The sequence below is a fragment of the Leucoraja erinacea genome, chromosome 39 (genome assembly GCF_028641065.1).
Source record: "Leucoraja erinacea ecotype New England chromosome 39, Leri_hhj_1, whole genome shotgun sequence".
Classification (NCBI taxonomy): domain Eukaryota; kingdom Metazoa; phylum Chordata; class Chondrichthyes; order Rajiformes; family Rajidae; genus Leucoraja; species Leucoraja erinaceus.
The window spans coordinates 3,477,575-3,498,473 of record NC_073415.1 but is presented as its reverse complement, the minus strand read 5'-3'; the positions used below and the strand labels follow the sequence as shown (position 1 = coordinate 3,498,473).

The window sequence follows — 20,899 nt, the reverse complement described above, 5'->3', positions numbered from 1 at the left end:
ATTCTCTGCCTCAGTGGAGGCCCGTTCTCTGGATGCTTTCAAGAGAGAGCTAGATAGGGCTCTTAAAAATAGCAGAGTCAGGGATTATGGGGAGAAGGCAGGAACGGGGTACTGATTGGGGATGATCAGCCATGATCACATTGAATGGTGGTGCTGGCTCGAAGGGCCGAATGGCCTACTCCTGCACCTATTGTCTATTGTATATTATCCCACTTTCTCATCCATTCCGTACACACTAGGGGTAATTTACCAAGGCCAATTAACGTACAAACCCACACCTACCTGGGATGTGGGAGTAAACCGGAGCACCTGGTGAAAACCCACGCATCCACAGGGAGAACGTGCAAACTCCACGCAGACAGCAAGGTCAGGATTGAACCCGGGTCTCCAGCGATGTGAGGCAGTGGCTCTACCAGCTGGGCCCCTTTGCAGATTAATGGTGTCAGCAAGTCTCCTTGTGGTTTCTGTTGATGTAAATAGTTTTTCAGCGGCAGTTGTAAAAATAGATTTTGTGACTTACCGCTCTTTATATTGTGATTAGTCGTGCTCTCCAAGGATTTGTTCTCCTTTTTCTCATTGATAACATTCAGGTTATGTTAGCTTCCATACATATCCATATCAATATCCCACTCCAGTTCACTCCCACTTCTCTCAATTCTCTTCTGTAATTGTGAATTGTCACTTTGCTTGATGGACATCCAATCCAGGATATGCAGAAGTTTCCAACAGTGCAGTGGAGTCATAATCATATCATACAATGTGGAACCAGGCCCTTCATCCCAACTTATCCACACCGACCAACATGCCCCATCTACACTAGTCCTACTTCCCTGCGTTTAGCCATATCCCTGTAAACCTGTCCTATCCATATGAAAAAGCTACTTATTTTAACTACTAAACCAGGTTCGCTTCTTAATAAACAGACACCACACAAACTGTTTCGTAGACCAGTTCAAAACTTTACTTAACATCGGCCGATGGAAGGGAGGGAGAACTCCAGTCAAGTGACCAACACAGACACTTGACTGTGCTCAGTCACCTTCCTCTGAACAACAGAATTACATTGCTTTAAATAGGTTTTTTGTCCCCTTATCACATTCCACAGACATTAGTCATGGTCAGAAGTACTGGAAAAGGTTTCCACAGAATGCATCACATCAAACCTTTTTTTTACATGGTACAAGATATACTAAAAACATTGTATATCTTCTTTGTCACTTGGTCCCTCATAAACATAGGCCATCTGCTTTATTGCATCCTCCCCCATAAACATTGGTCATTTGGTTTATGGCATCTCACTTCAAAGATATCTCTCTAGCTCCTTCACTTGGGAGACAATGTTATCTCACACACCCCGCAACCTGAGGAAAGCCTAATTTAACACTAATTTTACTTCGGAGTCACGTGAGTGACTACGTGAAGAACCCACCCAGCGCGCAGGCGCGGCATTACGTCAGCAGTGCAACAGCGGCAGCAGCTGGAGCCAGGCTCTCCAGCTGCAGCATAAAGACGAGACCTCAGGTAAGTGCCTTTTTTGTTACAGAGTCGCGCTAGAGAGAATAATGGCCTCTCGCAAGCGACCAGCCAGGAGGACTGCCTGCCCTACTCCACCCGAGGACGGGTCCATAGCGGGACGGCAGCTTCTCGCAGCGGAGGAGCTTTTTCAACGCTCCCGCTCACCCGACACCGAGCCGCCCCCAGTGCTGCAGATCTCAACGCCCCGCACAGGGAGGAAGGCGACACAGAAAACCGACCGGCCGGTGTCCTCCGATGATTCGGAGGAACGGGAACACTCTCCCCCACCGAAAAGGGGAGACGCTCGGATAAGCTGCATGAGGCAGCTCCTCGAGCGTATGATTAATGAGGAGATGCGGCATCTCCCAGGAGGACGGGCTTTGGCCTCCTCCTCTCCACACCCTTCTGTACCCTCTATATTCGAGGGCAGTAAGGGAGGCCAGGACTGGGCTGGCCTATCCCAAGGGCAGGCGGAGGATATCGTCAGCATGCCGGGCGTGCCGGAAGAAGAGCTACTGGGTGTAGTGGGCCGATATGCGGCACCACCAACAACTGGGATGGTGTTGCCACCCAGAATGGCGGCAACTATAAACAGGCTGTCCAACAACCCGCTGCAGGACAAGGCTGTCCAGCAGGCCCTTGACAACTACATCGCGCCCGAAAATTGCGAGGCGCTGAGGGTCAAGACGGTAAATGGGCAGATCTGGAACCAGCTGGGGCAGCACATAAGGGCTCAGGAGGTCAAAATGCAGCGAGTCCTGAAGCTCCACTCAGCAGCCGTCACCGCCTTTGCTCGGTCCGTTGGGGATGAAGACTTGACCATACCCCAGCTGGATGCCCTCGCACTGATGTGCAGCACCACGTATGAGCTAAACAACCTACGGCGGGACAACATCAGGCCTGCCCTCAACCCAACATATGCCGGCCTCTGTAAAGCTCCAGCGCCCGAACGACAGGCGCTGCTATTTGGTGCGGATCTGGCCAAAAGGCTCAAGGAGTTGGAAGAGGCGGCAAAACCAGTAGGCCTCATGAGGGCAGGGCCAGGACCGAGCAGGGCGAAGACACCCAGTTGGCCGCACGCCTCGGCAGCCACCAGCAGATACCGAGCTGGTGAAAGCCTGGTGACCGCCTCCCACTACCCCCAGAGCTCTTTTTTAGAGCGGGGCCCAGGGCGGAGCCGTGGGAAGATGCGCCGCCCCACCGCAGCACCAACACGGACAACCTTGGGCCAGACCCACCGAAAACGACCCCACAAGTGAACATGGAGGTAGGTGGGTCTGGTTCCTGTCAACATACACAGACAAAGGGTGTAGTATTAACAGGGGGACGTTTGAGGTTCTTCAAGCATGTTTGGTGCTCCCTTACTAACAATCAGTTTATACTCAACAGTATTAGTGGATACAAGATTGAATTCAAACCAGGCGTAGAACCGCCAGTTCAGCACATGCCCCAAAGGGTGTTCCTTCCCTCGGCAGTTGAGAAGGTAGAAGGACAAGCTGAACTTGATCGGCTCGTGGCTAAAGGCATCATAGAAATGACCACACACGAGCCGCAAGAATTTGTATCAAATATTTTTCTCAAAAACAAAAATGGTGGATGTCGCATTATTATTGATCTGACATCACTCAATCAGTCTGTTGAGTATCAACATTTCAAAATGGAGACATTTGTCACTGCCAGACAACTGATCTCCAAGGGATACTACATGGCAAGCATAGATATCAAAGATGCTTACTATTTGGTACCCATTCATAAAGATTACTTTAAATATCTGAAATTTATCTGGAGGGGCCAGCTATGGCAGTACCGAGCTTTGCCCAATGGTTTAACGACAGCTCCCAGACTATTTACGAAAATTCTTAAAGTGGCCATGAAGAAATTGAGAGAACTAAAACATTTAGTAGTGGCCTATCTGGACGATGTTCTCATATTAGGAAGAACACGGGAACAAGCTGTCGCAGGAGTGTTAGCCACTAAACAACTCCTTGAAACTTTGGGTTTTATCCTCCACCCAGATAAATCAATATTGGAGCCTACTACTAACATGGATTACTTAGGCTTCACTATTGACACGATTCACATGACTGTCACTCTGCCCAGAAACAAAACAGTTTCACTCATTGAAGCTTGTAGCCATTTAATTGCCACACCGCAACCTAGAATACGGCATGTAGCCAGAGTTATTGGCTCTATAGTAGCAGCATTTCCGGCTGCCCAACATGGGCCCTTGCATTATCAAAATTTACAAAGAGCAAGGACTCATGCATTACGCCTTCATAGGGGGCATTATGATCGCAAAATGGATTTACCCGCTGAAGCCAAATCAGAACTTCAGTGGTGGGTTGACAATATTTGGCACAGTCACAGTCCTATCACCGTAACCAATCCTAACATAACCATTGCAACGGATGCCAGTGCTTTAGGCTGGGGAGCTACTAACTCCAAAGACAGCACAGGTGGCAGATGGACTAACTCAGAGGCATCGCTACTACAATCACTGGGCATTAACTTTTTGGAAATGCTCGCCGCCTTTTATGGGCTAAAAGCATATGCATCTGGTATGCGACACGTGCATGTTAGAATTATGATCGACAACACTACGGCAGTATCTTATATCCAGCACATGGGTGGCATTAAATCAGTATCATGCGACAAATTAACTGCTATAATCTGGCAATGGTGTGTCGAGAGACATATTTGGCTATCAGCTGCCTATTTACCAGGCAAACTAAATTTAGTGGCGGACACCAGGTCACGAAAATTCAACGACAACATCGAATGGATGTTGGACCCAAAATTATTTGCTAAAATTATCAAGCAATATGGTACGCCAGATATAGATTTGTTTGCGTCTAGGTTAAATCACCAACTACCCATGTATGTGGCTTGGGAACCAGACCCAGAGGCAGCAGCGGTAGATGCCTTCACGCTGGACTGGGGAAATTTCTTTTTCTATGCTTTCCCTCCCTTCTGCCTCATCAGTCGGGTACTCCAGAAAATTCAGGCAGACTCAGCCTCTGGCATTCTGGTCGTGCCCGACTGGCCTACCCAACCATGGTTCCCAATGTTCCACGACATGGTGGTAGAGACACCAATGGTCCTTCAACACCACCCCCAATTATTGACTCACCCGGTAACTGGCATTAGCCATCCATGCCACCAAAAATTGAAACTCCTGGTTTCCAGATTTTGAACAGGCCTTACCGGGGATTGGGGTTATCAGACAGAACAATCACCACCATGTCGGCATCCCTGCGAGTTCCCACCAAGAAACAGTACCTGACCTTCATCAGGAAATGGGAACAGTACTGTCTGGACGCAGGGACATCCTACACGACGACTTCGATCTCGGATGTGCTGGAGTTCCTGGCCCACCTGCACCATGATCTCAAGATGAGCTACAGTGCCATCAATACGGCTCGGAGCGCACTGTCCGCATACCTCATGCCGATAGAACAGCATAGTGTGGGATCCCACCCTCTAGTCATCAGACTCCTTAAGGGGATCTTTAATACCAAACCCCCTACACCTAGATACACTCACATGTGGGATGTGAGTGTAGTTCTCACACACCTTCGAGGTTGGCCTCCGGTGGGATCCCTGAGCCTGGAACAGGCCACTTACAAAACCCTCATGCTCATGGCGCTTGTCTCAGCTCAAAGGGTTCAGTCGCTCCATCAGCTTAATCTGAACTACATGGTGACCACCCCAGATACCATTACTTTCACCATGCCGGGGTTGGTAAAACAAAGTAGACCAGGTACATCAAACTCCCCGTTGATCTTCCGGGCTTACCCTCCAGAACCTAGGCTGTGTGTGGTGACCCACCTTCATCATTATCTAGACACAACCCAAACGCTAAGAGGGAGAGAGAAAGCCTTATGGGTTAGCCACAGAAAGCCTTTTGGACGGGTAACCAGCCAAACATTATCCAGATGGTTGAAACAGGTCCTCAGCATGGCAGGGATTAACACAAATGTTTTTAAATCCCATTCAACCAGGGCAGCGTCCACCTCAGCGGCGGATAGGATGCAGGTTCCCCTCGACCACATCCTCAGAGCAGCGGGATGGTCAAGGGAATCGACATTCCAACGATTTTACAACAAACCGCTGATGGAACAGGACGTCTTTGCGGATACCGTTTTAAAAAACCGCAAAGTTATGATTTAAAGCCCATGGGAGCTATTTTGTTTTTTGTTATAGTTAATAAATATTTCTTTTATAACTAAACAAACTTGTTGGTCTCTAGCTACCACTTCCTCCCTCGATGATCTTTCGGCAGTGAGTGATATAACTGTTACACGGTTTGAAATCACAGACCTTTGAAGTCTTCACGTAGTCACTCACGTGACTCCGAAGTAAAATAGTAAGATTAAACGAGTACTTACCAGTACGAAGTTTGATCTGTATTTTATGAGGAGTTACGATGAGGGATTACGTGCCCTCCGCTCCCACCCTCATTATATAGATCAAATTCGGACTAATGTCTCGTTGGTCTTCACTATCTTTACTTCAACTAGTGTCTATCTGTGATTCCACACCGCTGCTTGGAAGTATGCCGCGCCTGCGCGCTGGGTGGGTTCTTCACGTAATCCCTCATCGTAACTCCTCATAAAATACAGATCAAACTTCGTACTGGTAAGTACTCGTTTAATCTTACTAATATAAGCTGTAAGCTAGCCCAGAAACCAATTTAATATCTTCTTATATTTTTAACTAAAACTCGGCTTCATCACATGTACCTGTATAATTGCTTCTTAACATTGCGATAGTGCCTGCCTTCTTCAGCAGCTCGTTCCATGCACCCACCACCCATCGCATGAAAAAGTTATCCCTCGGATTTCTGTAAAATCTTTCCCCCTTCACCTTAAACCTATGCCCTCTGGTTCTCGATTCCCCCCCTCAATCTGGGCAAGCGATCCACCCCATCTATTCCTCTCATGATTTTATACATAGTCACCAATGAATGCATTCAAGGCTGAGATTAGGAGATCAGCCATGACTTTATTGATCGGAGGAGCAGACCTGGGGATTGTGGGCTTATCGTTTCTTATGTCCTGTCCCACTATCCTGTCCAGCGTGTCCTTGCGTACAAATCAATAGAAGTTATTAACCAGTTGGGAAAGCAAATAGTACTTTGGTCTTTCTCGCAAGATGATTTGAATGCTAAGCTAGTGACATCTTGCTGAAATTATAATCGAATGAATGCTGCAAAGGCTCAGCAGATTGATTTGTGAAACAGTAAAATGAATCATGAAGAGAGATCAGAGTTATTTCCCTGAGTTTTTGTTTTAAAAGAGAAATAATCTTGTCCTCGTAACTGAAACTCCAATCTGGGTGCATCTCCAGTGTAATCATGTCCTTTAGTTTAGTTTAGAGATGCAGCGTGGAAACCGGACCTTCAGCCCACCGAGTTCTCGCCGACCAGCGATCCCCGCACATTAACACTATCCTACACACACTAGGGACAATTTACAATTGTACCAAAGCCAATTAACCTACAAACCTATACGTCTTTGGAGCGTGGGAGGAAACCAGCACACCCAAAGAAAACCCACGCAGTCACAGGGAGAACGTACAAACTCCGTGCAGATAGCACCGATAGTCAGGATCGAACCTGGGCACTGTAAGGCAGCAACTCTACCGCTGCGCCACTGTGCCATACTTTTCAATGTTCTATTCTGCAATGTGATTTCAGAGGTTAAATTTGTATTGAAGATTCTTCCATCCAGTGTGGTTCACATTTGATAGTGGTGTACCAATGTAAGGCTAACGTGGCCAATGAGATGTTTCACCTGTAACCTTCTCTCCTCTAAAGGTATGACCATGGACCCTGCTTTAAAGGAGCTCCCTGACTTCCTGTATGTAGCACTGTTTAAAATCGATTCCGAGTGCGATGACGCAGATAGCTTAGGGAGCAGGAAAGCCCTCCGACGCCGTTCCTTGCTGAAGGGAGAGCGCGGCAAGGCAGCTAAGGAGAGACGGCCAGGTGCAGATTTAGTTAATCAGGATGGAGCCCAATATCAGGAGACATCACAAACACAGGATCCATCAGGCCAGGAAAACGGCAAACAGGAATGGTCCAAATCAAAGCCATCGAGACGCGTCACCATTGCCACCGTCCAACCGCCTCCTGATAGATTAGTTCAGGATGAGGAAAGTTCGGGTGAGGAAAAGGTAGATCTGCAGAGGCCAAAAGCGCAAGCAAGCTCAAATCGCTATGATGAATGCCAGACATGCAGCGTAGGTCAGTAACATTCCTTCCCTCCAGAGATGCAGCCGGTCCCGCTGAGTTACTCCAACTTTTTGTGTCTAACATTCCTTATCTGTTTAGTTTAGTTTATTGTCACGTGTACCAAGGAAAGCTGCAAAGCAGCCATTTAACTCCAACATAAAATGGTTATGTGGAGGAAACGTTGACATTTTCAATGCCACCAAGCGCAAATTTTAAATCTTTAATACAAAGTGCTCTCCATGTCAAGTTGAATATTTTGTACTTTGCACTGTGCAAAATTTCTAACTGAGAAAGTTGTATCAATATATACGTTTGGGGGGTACAGAATGGCTCAAGGTGACCATTTTCCCAATATAGTACTTTAACAACAACACTTCTTCTGAAGAAGGGTTTCGTCCCGAAACGTTGCCTATTTCCTTCGCTCCATAGATGCTGCTGCACCCGCTGAGTTTCTCCAGCACTTTTGTCTATCTGCAAAGTCCCTTCTCGGCTTGGTGCCACTGTAAAAACTGTGTCGCTTGAGTTGAGTGAAACTCGCATCACAGTGGGGTGAGATGGCTTTCTTCCACCTGTGGCCTCCACCACCCATCTTCTCCAAGTTGCACCCTTGCCACTTTTATCCGTGCTGCCTTTGATACCCGATTTAGGTACTGTCGTGATCATGCTGCCTCATTTGATATTGTATTTAATTTCCTCTCAGAGAGTCATACAGCATGGAAACTGGCTGTCCACACTGACTAATGTGCCCCATCTACACCATAGTCCCGCCTGCCTGCCTTTGGCCTATATCCCTCTCTACCTATCCTATCCATGTACCTGTCAAATGTTTCTTAAACGTTGCGATACAACCTGTCTCAACTGCCTCCTTTGTCAGCTTGTTCCATATAACCACCACCTTCTGTGTGAAAATGTTACTCCTATTAAATCTTCACCCCTCACCTTAAACCTATGTACTTTGATTCTTGATTCCCCTACTCTGGGCAAGAGCATCTGATGCTTATTAAATCTTCACCGCTCACCTGAAACCTTTGGTTCTTGATTCCCCCTACTCTGGGCAAGAGCCTCTGTGCGCCTACCCAGTCTATCCCTCTCAATGCTTCTGTTCTCCTTGCCGTTGTGACTCTCCTAACAGCAGGAACTGATGGGGACTCTGTGGTGAGGCAGCCGGAGTGGAAGCTTGACCCTGCGAGTGTGACCACTCACTCACCAGCTCTGTCCCTGTCTCTGTCTGTAGGGACCGAGGGACCAAAGGCACAGACTTCAGAGAACAACCGGGCTGCCTTGCTGAGCCGCTGTATATCCATGCCAGTGGACATTTCGGGTGAGCCTGGAGTCTGTCTTTCAGCATGTTGGAAATTAACACACTTAAATACTTGGATCTCAAGATACCAGCCCGTAAACACCACTCAGAGAAAAATCTGAAGCTCTCCGATAAGAAATAGCAGATAAAGTGCTGCCCCACATCATCTGCTCTGCATGTGCATGCCGTTCTAATGCTCCCAAATCTAACTGCTGAATGGGACTAATATTATTTCTCTACACATGCTTTCCTTCTGTGGGGGGGGGGGGAGGTTGTGTGTGTGATATGGGAGAGGAGAGAAGGGGTGGGGGGTTCATATTACATGGTATCTCATGTAATAATCCTAAACTTTGGGAAATAAAATCTGTGACTTGTGGCCAGCCAACTGCCTGAAATGCTTAGAAAAATACCACTGTAGCATTTGAAGTTGCATAATTTATTCCATTTTCTGCTAAATCCTATCAGCTAGTATTCTACCCCTGCCGCTTCTCGCATTGATGTTAATGCATGAACTATTGGTTAGAGCAGTGACACTAGTAATAAGGTGTTGAAGGTCAGAGTGTCACAAATTAACTGCTGCGAAAATCAGGATGAAAGTAAAACTGTTCTTGCTTCCATTTTAGGAATACACAAAGGAATGTGTTCAGATTTTGATATGGCCTACGAGCGTGGGAGGATCTCAGTGTCTCTGCAAGAGGAATTGCCATTTAGCCCTTCATTTAGCAGAGTAAGCAAAAGACTGTTCCACTACTCAGACTTCCTGCGAACGGCAATAGTAGTTTGGGGGTTTTGTTCAATATCCCTATCAACTGTTCCATGTTAAATAGGCTGAATTATTTTTAATATTGGCGTGAAGGTAACCTTCACTTGCAGATGCGTTGCGCATATTGAACATGCCAAATCATAGATATGCCACTTGAGGTGCATTCTCACCCAGATTGAGTTTAAGGATCTGATATGGCCAGGGCTGAGTATGTGGCCTCCAGAGTTAGTGTGTCAGTGAGCAGGCATGTTGTTGATGGTGTGCACGTGCTCTCAGCTGGTCAAGGATTCCTCCCTCCATGAAAATAACTCTTTGGAACCGCCTCCCGACATGAGATCCAGTCCAGAAACTCATCTCACTGGGCATTAGAACACAGAAGCATAGAAAAATGGGTTGGAGTTGGCCATTCGGCCCTTTGAGCCAGCACCGCCATTCAACATGATCATGGCCGATCATGTAAAATCAGTAGCCCGTCCCTGCCTTTTCCCTATATCCCTTGATTCCTTTAGCCCTAAGAGCTAAATCTAACTCTAACTCTCTCATCTCCAGCATTGTATATAGCCACATACAAGAGAAGAGTTTTGACATTGCCCCCAGTTCCAAGGGACTAAAGATTCTGACTCTGAACAGAGTTCCAACTAGGCTGCTGCTGCATTGATTTGTGCTCTTTATTTAGTTTAGTTTAATTTAGTTTGTCACATGTACCGAGGTACCGTGAAAAGCTTTTTTGTTGCGTGCTATCCAGTCAGCGGAATTTTCCAACCGAGCCGTCCACAGTGTACAGATCTTATAAGAGTGGAGTGATTGTAAGTAATTACAGATCCACTTCTGGGACCAGCAATCAGAGGGCGCCATTTGTGCTTACTTGTTTATTTGTCGTCATTTGCCCTCTCCGTTCACCAGTTCATCAAATATAGCAACTTTTAACAGGTTACAAATTCAATGTAAGGCGTGCTTAAGTCAATTATTTATGAGAGTGCGGATCAGTGCGTTGGCAGGCTCACTATTAGTGGAGTGGAACCCAGTCTTTCCTTGTCCTTCTATTCTTTGTCCTGCAACCAATTGATGCGTCTCAACTGGTCTATTATATGTACAATCTGTGGAATAAATACTCATGATTTGACAAGAAGCTATGCACTGTTCTCAGGTATTTACAGGAATAACATGATATTTTTAACCCATTTTCATTGTAAAAGAATTGTCCTGTTTTGGCAAAAGTGTTAAAATGAAAGAATGCTATAGAATTGGAATGGCCCTTCGAAATGTAACAGTGCCGTTAAATGTCATGAGACCATGTAGCTCACTTGCCCGCAATACAATAGTTGGAAGACCAAGCTATTGTGGCTCTCTGAAAGTTACTCTTAGTTACGGATTGAGGTGGAGACACGTTGTTTGTTAATGACCACACGCACTCTCCTGTGGAGTAAATGCCCAAGGCTTGGTGGCATCTTCTGTTTGTTAGAAGGTTGGAACGAAGAAGGTATTGGGCAGCAAGGGATGGGAATGATCTAAAGAGGCTGTGATTCCTTAAATAACAAAGTTTTGTCAATACTAGTCAGCACCACACGATACCAGGGAACGCAGGTCCGTGACCATGGAGGGCCAACCCTCCTCCGTGCACCTTTACCCCGAGGATGAACCAGATGACATTGATGGAGCATTTCAGGTGAAGCACGTTGGAACCATTTTCGAGGAGGCAAAGCAGGAGCTCTTGAAGTTGATGCGGATTGAGGTAGGGACACGTTCCTTGTTTAATGACCACACCCATTCTTCTACGGAGTTTGCATTTCTCCAGATAGTTAGCATCTTTGTTAAATGTCTGCGAATGAGGATGCAATCTTCTGAAAATGTATCACGGTAAATGCAGTTGCTAAACCCGGATTTAAAACAAAGCCTAGCCCACATTCATGTTCATAAGTGAAAGGAGCAGAATTAGGCCATTCGGCCCTTCAAGTCTATTCTGCCATTCAACCTGTTAGGGCGATCGAAGCTCCCGCAACCGGCGGTCGAGCCCCCGCGTCGGGACGGTCGAAGCTCCTGCGGCTTGTAGTTCCCAAAGTCGGTCTCTAATCAGAGACCGTGAGCTCCACAATGTTAAAGTCCGCAGGACTTGGAGCTCCGAAGTCGATCCCTGGCAAAGGGATTCTTTCGGTACCTTTTCCAGAACCTTGGTATCCTTCAATAAAACAGGCTTCTGTAAATTGTCCCCAGTGTGTATGGTACAAACCAATTCCTTCTCTCCAGAGATGCTGCCTGTCCCGCTGAGGTACTCCAGCTTTTTATGTTTATCTTCGGTTTAAAGCAGCATCTGCAGTTCCTTCCTCCACTAGTGTCCATATGATCGTTTGTTGGCGCGGACTCGGTGGGCCGAAGGACCTGCTTTCATGCTGTAGCTCTAAACTAAACTAAACTAAACTATCCTTGAGGTAAAAGTCTACTTTTAAAAAATGTTCCTTGTTTGTCCCAGGATCCATCACTACTTGACAACCGAGTAACGCTGCACCATGCCAAATGTGGGAGTCTGCTCGCCCGTGAAGGGGATCAGGTGGGTATCTGCATTCTTGCCAACTAGGGTTCACAGTGGCTGAATCATCTGGCAATGACGCTAAATTATTTCGCAGATCTAAAGATAGCGGAGTCAGGGGATATGGGGAGAAGGCACCAACGGGGTACTGATTGGGGATGAACAGCCATGATCACATTGAATGGCGGTGCTGGCTCGAAGGGTCGAATGGCCTACTCTTGCACCTATTGTCTATTGTTTACAGATCAATGACATAGTGGCGCAACTGGTGGAGCCATTGCCTCACAATGGCAGAAACCCGTGTTCAATCCTGACTCGGGTGCTGTCTGTGTGGAGTTTGCATGTTCTCCCGTGACCAGATTGGGTTTCCTCCAGGTGCTCCAGTTTCCTCCCACATCCCAAAGATGTGCGTGTTTGTAGGTTAATTGGCTTGGTGTCAATGTGAATAAATCTAAATGTCCCACTGTAAATTGTCCCTAGTGTGCAAAAGTGGAATTACATAGAACTAGTGTGAATGGGTGATCGATGGTCGGCATGGACTTGGTGGGCCAAAGGCCCTGTTACCATAGAAACATAGAAAATAGGTGCAGGAGTAGGCCTTTCGGCCCTTCGAGCCTGCACCGCCATTCAATATGATCATGGCTGATCATCCCCTGATCCATTTAGCCACAAGGGCCACATCTAACTACCTCTTAAATATAACCAATGAACTGGCCTCAACTACCTTCCATGGCAGAGAATTCCACAGATTCACCACTCTCTGTGTAAAAAATGATTTTCTCATCTCGGTCCTAAAAGACTTCCCTCTTATCCTTAAACTGTGACCCCTAGTTCTGGACTTCTCCAACATTGGGAATAATCTTCCTGCATCTAGCCTGTCCAACCCCTTAAGAATTTTGTAAGTTTCTATAAGATCCCCCCTCAATCTTCTAAATTCTAGCGTGTACAAGCCGAGTCTATCCAGTCTTTCTTCATATGAAAGTCCTTCCATCCCAGGAATCAATCTGGTGAACCTTCTCTGTACTCCCTCTATGGCAAGAATGTCTTTCCTCAGATTAGGAGACCAAAACTGTACGCATTACTCCAGGTGTGGTCTCACCAAGACCCTGTACAAATGCAGTAGAACCTCCCTGCTCCTATACTCCCTGCTCTTATACCATGCTGCATCTTTCAATCAATCTTTATTACTAATAATGCACTTTTGAAGTGTGGGTGCTAATTGTAGTCTAGGACCATGTATAAATATAAATGTATATATGTAGGTACGCATATACTTTATAACATGAGATTACTGCTGAAAGAAGCCAGACATGGGTGATACTCCTGCTTCTAGGTTTTTGTTTTTTTGTGCATTGGGTTAAACTGGTGGGACTCCCCTGTTCTTGTTCAGCAGAGCATCTTGGAATCCTTTACATCCACGTTAAAAGGAGAGGTGTGGACGTGGTTTAAAAGTGGCCATGTCAGATAGTGCAGTTGGGTGCCATTTTGGATGGTGGACTCTACTCTGAAGTGAGATTTTGATCCCCCTAACCTTGACTGGATTTTTACCTCGTGAAGCAGAACTAATCACCATCCTTGGTTTGCTCTTCAACTGTATGAAGTTGATCTGTTCTTTTTTTTTTAGAAAAGCAGAGAAATTTAAGATGTGGCCGTTTTTCAGACCATTGTAAAGTACATGTCAAGCACGCTGCTACTTGGTCTTGGTCCCATTTCTTAAGGGGTGAGAGGCTAGATGCAGGATCTCTTCTCAATTGTTCCCGATTTTGGGAAGTCCAGGACAAGGGTCACAGCGGACGAGGATAGGAGGGGGCTTATTTGTGACCTACCCGGTGATGCGAAGAACTTTTTTCACACAGAGAGTGGGGAACCTCTGGAACTCTCTGCCACAGAGGGTAGTTGAGGCCAGTTCATTGGCTATATTTAAGAGGGAGTTAGATGTGGCCCTTGTGGCTAAGGGGATCAGGGGGTATGGAGAGAAGGCAGGTGCGGGATACTGAGTTGGATGATCAGCCATGATCATATTGAATGGCGGTGCAGGCTCGAAGGGCCGAATGACCTACTCCTGCACCTAATTTCTATGTTTCTATGTCCCCCCTATCAGTTTAGTGAGATGTGTCCTGTGATCTCTTCCCCTTCTCAGGACGTCAGTTTACATTTTGTGTTGTCCGGCTGCCTGCACATTTATCAGCGGACGATCGACATGGAGGATGATGTGTGCTTATTTGTGACCTACCCTGGTGAGATGGTGGGCCAGCTCGCCGTCCTAACTGGGGAACCTCTGATCTTCACCATCAAAGCAAACCGTGACTGCATCTTCCTCAAGATCTCCAAATCCGACTTCTACGAGTTAGTATTATCAGCCCACTGACATTATACAGTATTTGCATGTTGCCTTTCGTTTTTTATCATGTGTATATTGTTTGTGTTGATGCTCTGTCAATTCCACTTCTTGACTTTAGTCTTTAGAGATGCAGTGAGGAAACAGGCCCTTCGGCCCACTGAGTCCATACACTAGCACTATCCCACACACTAGGGACAATTTATAATTTACAGAAGCCAACCAACCTACAAACCCACATATCTTTGGAGTGTGGGAGGAAACCGGAGCACCCTGGAGAAACCCCACGTGGTCACGGTGAGAATGTACAAACTCCGTACAGACAGCATTCGTAGTCGGGATTGAACTCGGGTCTCTGACGCTGTGAGGCAGCAACTCTACCGCTGTGCCACCCTTTGTATGTGCCACTTGCATTGTAGGGAATGGGCACTCAGCATAATGTGACTGCACTGCCTGCAAAATGAGGTGTTGTCACATCGTGTTGTGGATAGCACGTTTTCCTCAAATTGTGGTGTGCCCAACGTGCCAAAGTCAGTGAATTTACCAGACAACACCCTGCCTGAGGTTTTCAGTCATTGAAAGTAGGCATGCAGGTGCAGCAGGCAGTGAAGAAAGCAAATGGTATGTTAACATTCATAGCAAAAGGATTTGAGTATAGGAGCAGGGAGGTTCTACTGCAGTTGTACAGGGCCTTGGTGAGGCCACACCTGGAGTATTGTGTACAGTTTTGGTCTCCTAATCTGAGGAAAGGCATTCTTGCCATAGAGGGAGTACAGAGAAGGTTCACCAGACTGATTACTGGGATGGCAGGACTTTCATATGAAGAAAGACTGGATAGACTCGGCTTGTACTCGCTGAAATTTAGAAGATTGAGGGGGGATCTTATAGAAACTTACAAAATTCTTAAGGGGTTGGACAGGCTAGATGCAAGTAGATTGTTCCCAATGTTGGGGAAGTCCAGAACAAGGGGTCACAGTTTAACGATAAGGGGTAAGTCTTTTAGGACCGAGATGAGAAAAAAAAATGTACACAGAGAGTGGTGAATCTGTGGAATTCTCAGTCGTCAGGTTTAACATTGTCATCTTTTTGTTCAATTTCATTAATTCCTTTGACTGTCTTTAACTCTCCATGAACAAAATCTCCATTCTGTGATTCTGATTCTGGTTTCATGAGCATTCCTGGTTTCCTTTGCCAACTGTTTGCAATACTAACGGGTGCGGCAAGGTGGCACAGCGGTAGAGTTGCTGCCTTGCAGCGCTGTTAGCGCCAGAGACCCAGGTTCCATCCCGACTATGGGTGCTGCCTGCACGGAGTTTGTATGTTCTCCCCGTGACCGCGAGGGTTTTCTCCGAGATCTTTGCTTTCCTCTCACACTTCAAAAAGAGTTTGAAGATTGTGGGTTAATTGGCTCAGCATAAGGGCCATTCTTGGTCATGTGCGTGGCCAAAAATATGAAAAGTGGTGGATTACATCTCTTCTAATTCTGAAAGCATTACAGGTGTATTGTTTTTGTACTGTATATATGATTCCACGGGGAGAACGTACAAACACCGCACAGACTGCTCCTGTAGCCAGGATTGAACCTGGGTCTCTGGCGCTGTGAGGCAGTACGCCTCCGTGTCGCCCATGCATGGTCTGGGTGACATCTTTGAGTTGGTTTTCTCTGGGCTGTCCCGAGCACAGTTAGCTCTCCCCTGGATAGCAGCCCATCCGTGGCGGTGCTGCCAGACCAATCTTAGCATGGACTTTGATGATCCCCATCCCATGTCCCAACTCAGATTGCAGTTGTCTTACAATCAGTTACATTTCCAGACTCCATCTAGTGAGTAGAGCTTCTTCAGTTGAGGGTAGACAAGGTATCAAGATGGTTCTGACAAATAGTAGTGTTAGTGGTCCAGTGTCTAATTTACACTATTTCTTTACTTTTGCAGGATAATGCGTGAACAGCCTAATGTGGTCCTCAGCACTGCACACAATGTGGCTGTCAGAATGTCTGCATTTGTCCGTCAAATGGACTTTGCAATTGATTGGATGGCAGTGGAAGCAGGCCGTGCCCTCTACAGGTAAAGTAGAACGGTCCAACTTCTCTCCAGCTTACTGTAAACAAGCTGCGGCATACTTATCTTCTGCATATGCCATGAACCACATGTAGTTCCCAATACAGAAGCAGGCCATTGGCACAGCTGGACTCTTCAAACAAATTTATTGTTGTCTCTACAACATCCCAACACATTCTAATTGACTTATTTTTGAGATGTTCCGCACAGTGGGTATTATAATACTGTAGGTTTAAATACAGATAGATACAAAATGCTGGAGTAACATAAAAACATAGAAAAAGGTGCAGGAGTAGGCCATTTTGCCCTTCGAGCCTGCACCGCCATTCAATATTATCATGGCTGTTCATCCACAATCAGTACCCGTTCCTTCTTTCTCCCCATATCTCCTGACTCCGCTATCTTTAAGAACCCTATCTAGCTCTCTCTTGAAAGTATCCAGAGAACACGCCTCCACCACCCTCTGAGACAGAGAATTCCACAGACTCACCACTCTCTGTGAGAAAAGGTGTTTCCTCGTCTCGTTCTAAATGGCTTACTCCTTATTCTTAAACTGTGGCCCCTGATTCTGGACCCCCTCAACATCGGGAACATTTTTCCAGCCTCCAGTGTGTCCAAACCCTTAACAATCTTATATGTTTCAATAAGATCCCCTCTCATCCTAAACGTCAGAGTGTACAAGCCCAGCCGCTCCATTCTCTTGGCTATAGGACAGTCCCACCATCCCGGGAATTAACCTTGTAAACCTACACTGCACTCCCTCAATAGCAAGAATGTCCTTCGTCAAATTAGGGGACCAAAACTGCACACGATACTCCAGGTGTGGTCTCACTAGGGCCCTGTACAACTGCAGAAGGACCTCTTTGCTCCTATAATCGACTCCTCTTGTTATAAAGGCCTGCATGCCATTAGCTTTCTTCACTGCCTGCTGTACCTGCATGCTTACTTTCATAGACTGATGAACAAGGACCCCCAGATCCCGTTGTACTTCCCCTTGAACTCGACACCATTTAGATAGTAATCTGCCTTCCTGTTTTTGCTACCAAAGTGGATAACCTCACCGAAGAAGGGTCTCGACCTGAAACGTTCACCCATTCCTTCGCCCAAGAGATGCTGCCTATCCCGCTGAGTTACTCCAGCTGTTTGTGTCTATCTACCAAAGCCTGTCGTTTTGTTTTGCAGGCAGGCTGACCGATCGGACTGCACTTACATTGTGCTGAACGGACGCCTGCGATCGGTGATCCGAAAGGCCAATGGCAAGAAGGAGCTAGTGGGAGAGTATGGACGTGGAGATCTAATCGGAGTGGTAATGATATATTTTCCCCCATTCCCCCCACTCCCACACCTACAAAACCTTTCACGTATGTCCTGGTTTCATGCAGGGGATTTTTTATATTGTTTTGGGAAGCAGTGATAAATGCAGCTGTCAGGTGGCTTCTCCCCATTAGATAGGGTAGACAGTCAGAACCTTTATCTCAGGATGGAGAAATCAAATACTTTAAGAGTATTTTTTAAAAGGGCAACTTTTTTTTACACAAAGGGTAAGTGCCTGGAATGTGATGCCGGGGTCGATGATTGTGGCAGATATGATAGTGGCATTTAAGACACTTTTGGCTAGGCACCTGGATGTGCAGAGAATGGAGGGATATGGATTATATGCAGGTAGACTAAGAATAATTTTGGCATCATGTTTGGCACAGACATTGTATGCTCAAGGGCTTGTTGTTGTGCTGTACTGGTCTATTTGTTCTTTTCTCTTCTGCGGAAGGAGCTGTGTTCATTGTCTATTGTCTATTGACCTATTGTCTATTCATTCAGGATATTCAGGATCAGACAATCTGACTAAATGCCAATTGCTTTTTACCATCCCTCGCTGATTAAGACTGTTGAGCTGGTCTTCAGCTTGTGCACAGTGCACTGTGGCCGCCATTATGTCTCTTGACTTCTTCCTGACCCATTTCACCTTTTGTGTTCAGCGTGCTATGTCGCTCCCCCCTCCCCCCTCCCCCGACAGTGCCACAACCAAACAATGTGCCGTAGGCAACCCTGAGGTAGGAGGTTGCAAAAATTAGGATGAAACCACATAGTATCTGACTATTAAGGGAAGAGACGCTGACGTCTGAGAATAAAGTCTGGGGATCACATTGTGTCATTAATACCAGACACATGTGTCATTGTGTCATTAATAAACATCTGGTGTCAGACCCCACCCTACCGGTCCCTGGCACCAATCTCCCAAGGAAGCAGCGGACGACGCTGAATAGATTCAGGACTGGACATGGCCCCTGCTTGGCCAGCCTTCACAAATGGGGCAGCAGTCCAACCCCACGGTGTGCTTGTGGAGAGCAGCAAACAATGCAACACATCATTGAAGCATGCCCTCAACAAAGACTCAAAGGAGGACTTGTCACCCTTCATATAGCAGATCAAGAGGCAACTGCTTGGCTAAAGGACTTTGCATTCGCTAAATAAAATTAATACCAGAAATAAAACTAAATGGAATGTGAGATATCGAAGGTAAAAAAAGTAAAAGGAATGCCTTTTATTTTTGGGCTCTACACCTGGGTCAGATAGGCTGGCTGGTAGCGTTAATGCTTTTGCATCATATTTGGTACCAGGGTGAAAATTCTGAAGACTAGGCCAAGTATCTTATGGATGTGCAGTTGCCCCAGTGGTTCTTTACCTGAATCTGGATAAGTTTATTGGCCAAGTATGTACACATACAAGGAATTTGCCTTGGTGCTCGGCTCGTAAGTACCAACCCGACATACAGTGAAGAATAAAACATTAAGAATAAAACATAAAACATTAAGAATAAAACATTCTAGTTTAAACATGTGAATGAAATAGAATACCAGAGCAAAAGGAGGTTGCAAACGTTTGGTTATTGAGTAGAGCTACTGCTTGTGGAAAAAAAGCTGTTTTTATGTCTGACTGTGGCGGAATTCTTTTGCACAACCACAATTGCACAGTCACCATATTTTGGCGCCCATTACAAAGAAGAAAGATCAAAAATAGACAAAAGTTTGGTCCACATGTTGGAGTTTCACGAGTACCCCCAATTCAGGGAAGCCCCAGGCTGCTGCAGCCTGCGACCCAGGCCTGCATAGGATTGTAACTACACTGCATAAGATTGTAACTACACTGTGGAAATTGCACTGCATACCTACTGCAAATGCATACACCGTTCATCCATGGTGAAAAGACCATCTTACACGGGCCATTGTGAGAGGCTGGCTGGCTGGCTGGACCAGAGGGTTGTTTCCTGTCCATCATCACTCAGCTGTCGGTAACCTGAGACTCATTTCACCGAGAAGTTTCTCTTCCTGTTCAGGTGGAAGCCCTGACACGCCAGCCCCGAGCCACCACGATGCATGCCGTCCGCGATTCGGAACTGGCCAAGTTGCCCGAAGGGACGTTGAACAACATCAAAAGGAGGTATCCTCAGGTGGGTGTGAAACCGCGCGCGGGCTGGTGCCTGTTAATCGGGGCAGGTTTCTCATTGATGTGCTAAATGAGCGCTGTGGTTAGCGGTGACACCAGGTGTGAAACCACAAACCTAAATCAGGACCCCGTTGCGTCAAGAAATCATTGCCGTGGTTTGTACTTTAAATCTCATTCACATCTCACAAATGCTGCCGCTATCTGGAAGGACAACTTTCACGTTTGACGAGATCTGTCTGTGACAGGCATGGAAATAGGATCGGTTGGGAAGTAGCTGAGGGAACTGAGGTCTCCTGGAGTGGACCCCAGACAACAGAGGAATGAATCCATCATACCGCATGCCTGAAGATGCAGTCACGGTGGCGTTGCTGCCTTACAGCAGAATACAGCGCCAGAGACCCGGGTTCAATCCCGAGTACGGCTGCTGTCTGTATGGAGTTTGTACGTTCGCCCCGTGATCTGCGTGGGTTTTCTCCGAGATCTTCCGTTTCCTCCCACACTCCAAAGACGTACATGTTTGTAGGTTAATTGGCTTGATAAAATGATAAAAAAAATTAGGCTTGTTTTGGCTGATAAAGTAGACCAATTCTCCAAAACATGGTCTCCTTTCACTGAATTTCTTCAACAGCAGAATGGTTGAACGCAAAGTTAAAACCGATGCTTAGGATGGGTGAGCGGGGGGGGGGGAAGGACAGTGGGACATATCTCCGTTCCTTTTCTCTT

The 20,899-nt window shown here is 46.5% G+C and overlaps 1 protein-coding gene across 3 annotated transcripts in view; it reads left to right on the top strand.

The window, feature by feature from the left end:
* Nucleotides 1-20,899, top strand: part of LOC129714464 (patatin-like phospholipase domain-containing protein 6) — a 109,903-nt gene that overhangs the window by 41,210 nt on the left and 47,794 nt on the right. For 2 of the 3 annotated variants that reach the window (XM_055664072.1, XM_055664071.1), the window contains exons 13-20: nucleotides 8,985-9,071; nucleotides 9,674-9,777; nucleotides 11,369-11,545; nucleotides 12,281-12,358; nucleotides 14,478-14,683; nucleotides 16,607-16,738; nucleotides 17,915-18,038; nucleotides 20,067-20,180. In XM_055664072.1, the coding sequence (XP_055520047.1) occupies nucleotides 8,985-9,071; nucleotides 9,674-9,777; nucleotides 11,369-11,545; nucleotides 12,281-12,358; nucleotides 14,478-14,683; nucleotides 16,607-16,738; nucleotides 17,915-18,038; nucleotides 20,067-20,180 (1,022 nt within the window). Of the gene's footprint in view, nucleotides 1-7,333; nucleotides 7,763-8,984; nucleotides 9,072-9,673; nucleotides 9,778-11,368; nucleotides 11,546-12,280; nucleotides 12,359-14,477; nucleotides 14,684-16,606; nucleotides 16,739-17,914; nucleotides 18,039-20,066; nucleotides 20,181-20,899 lie in introns of all 3 variants that reach the window. The other variant, XM_055664070.1, reaches the window with a different exon arrangement.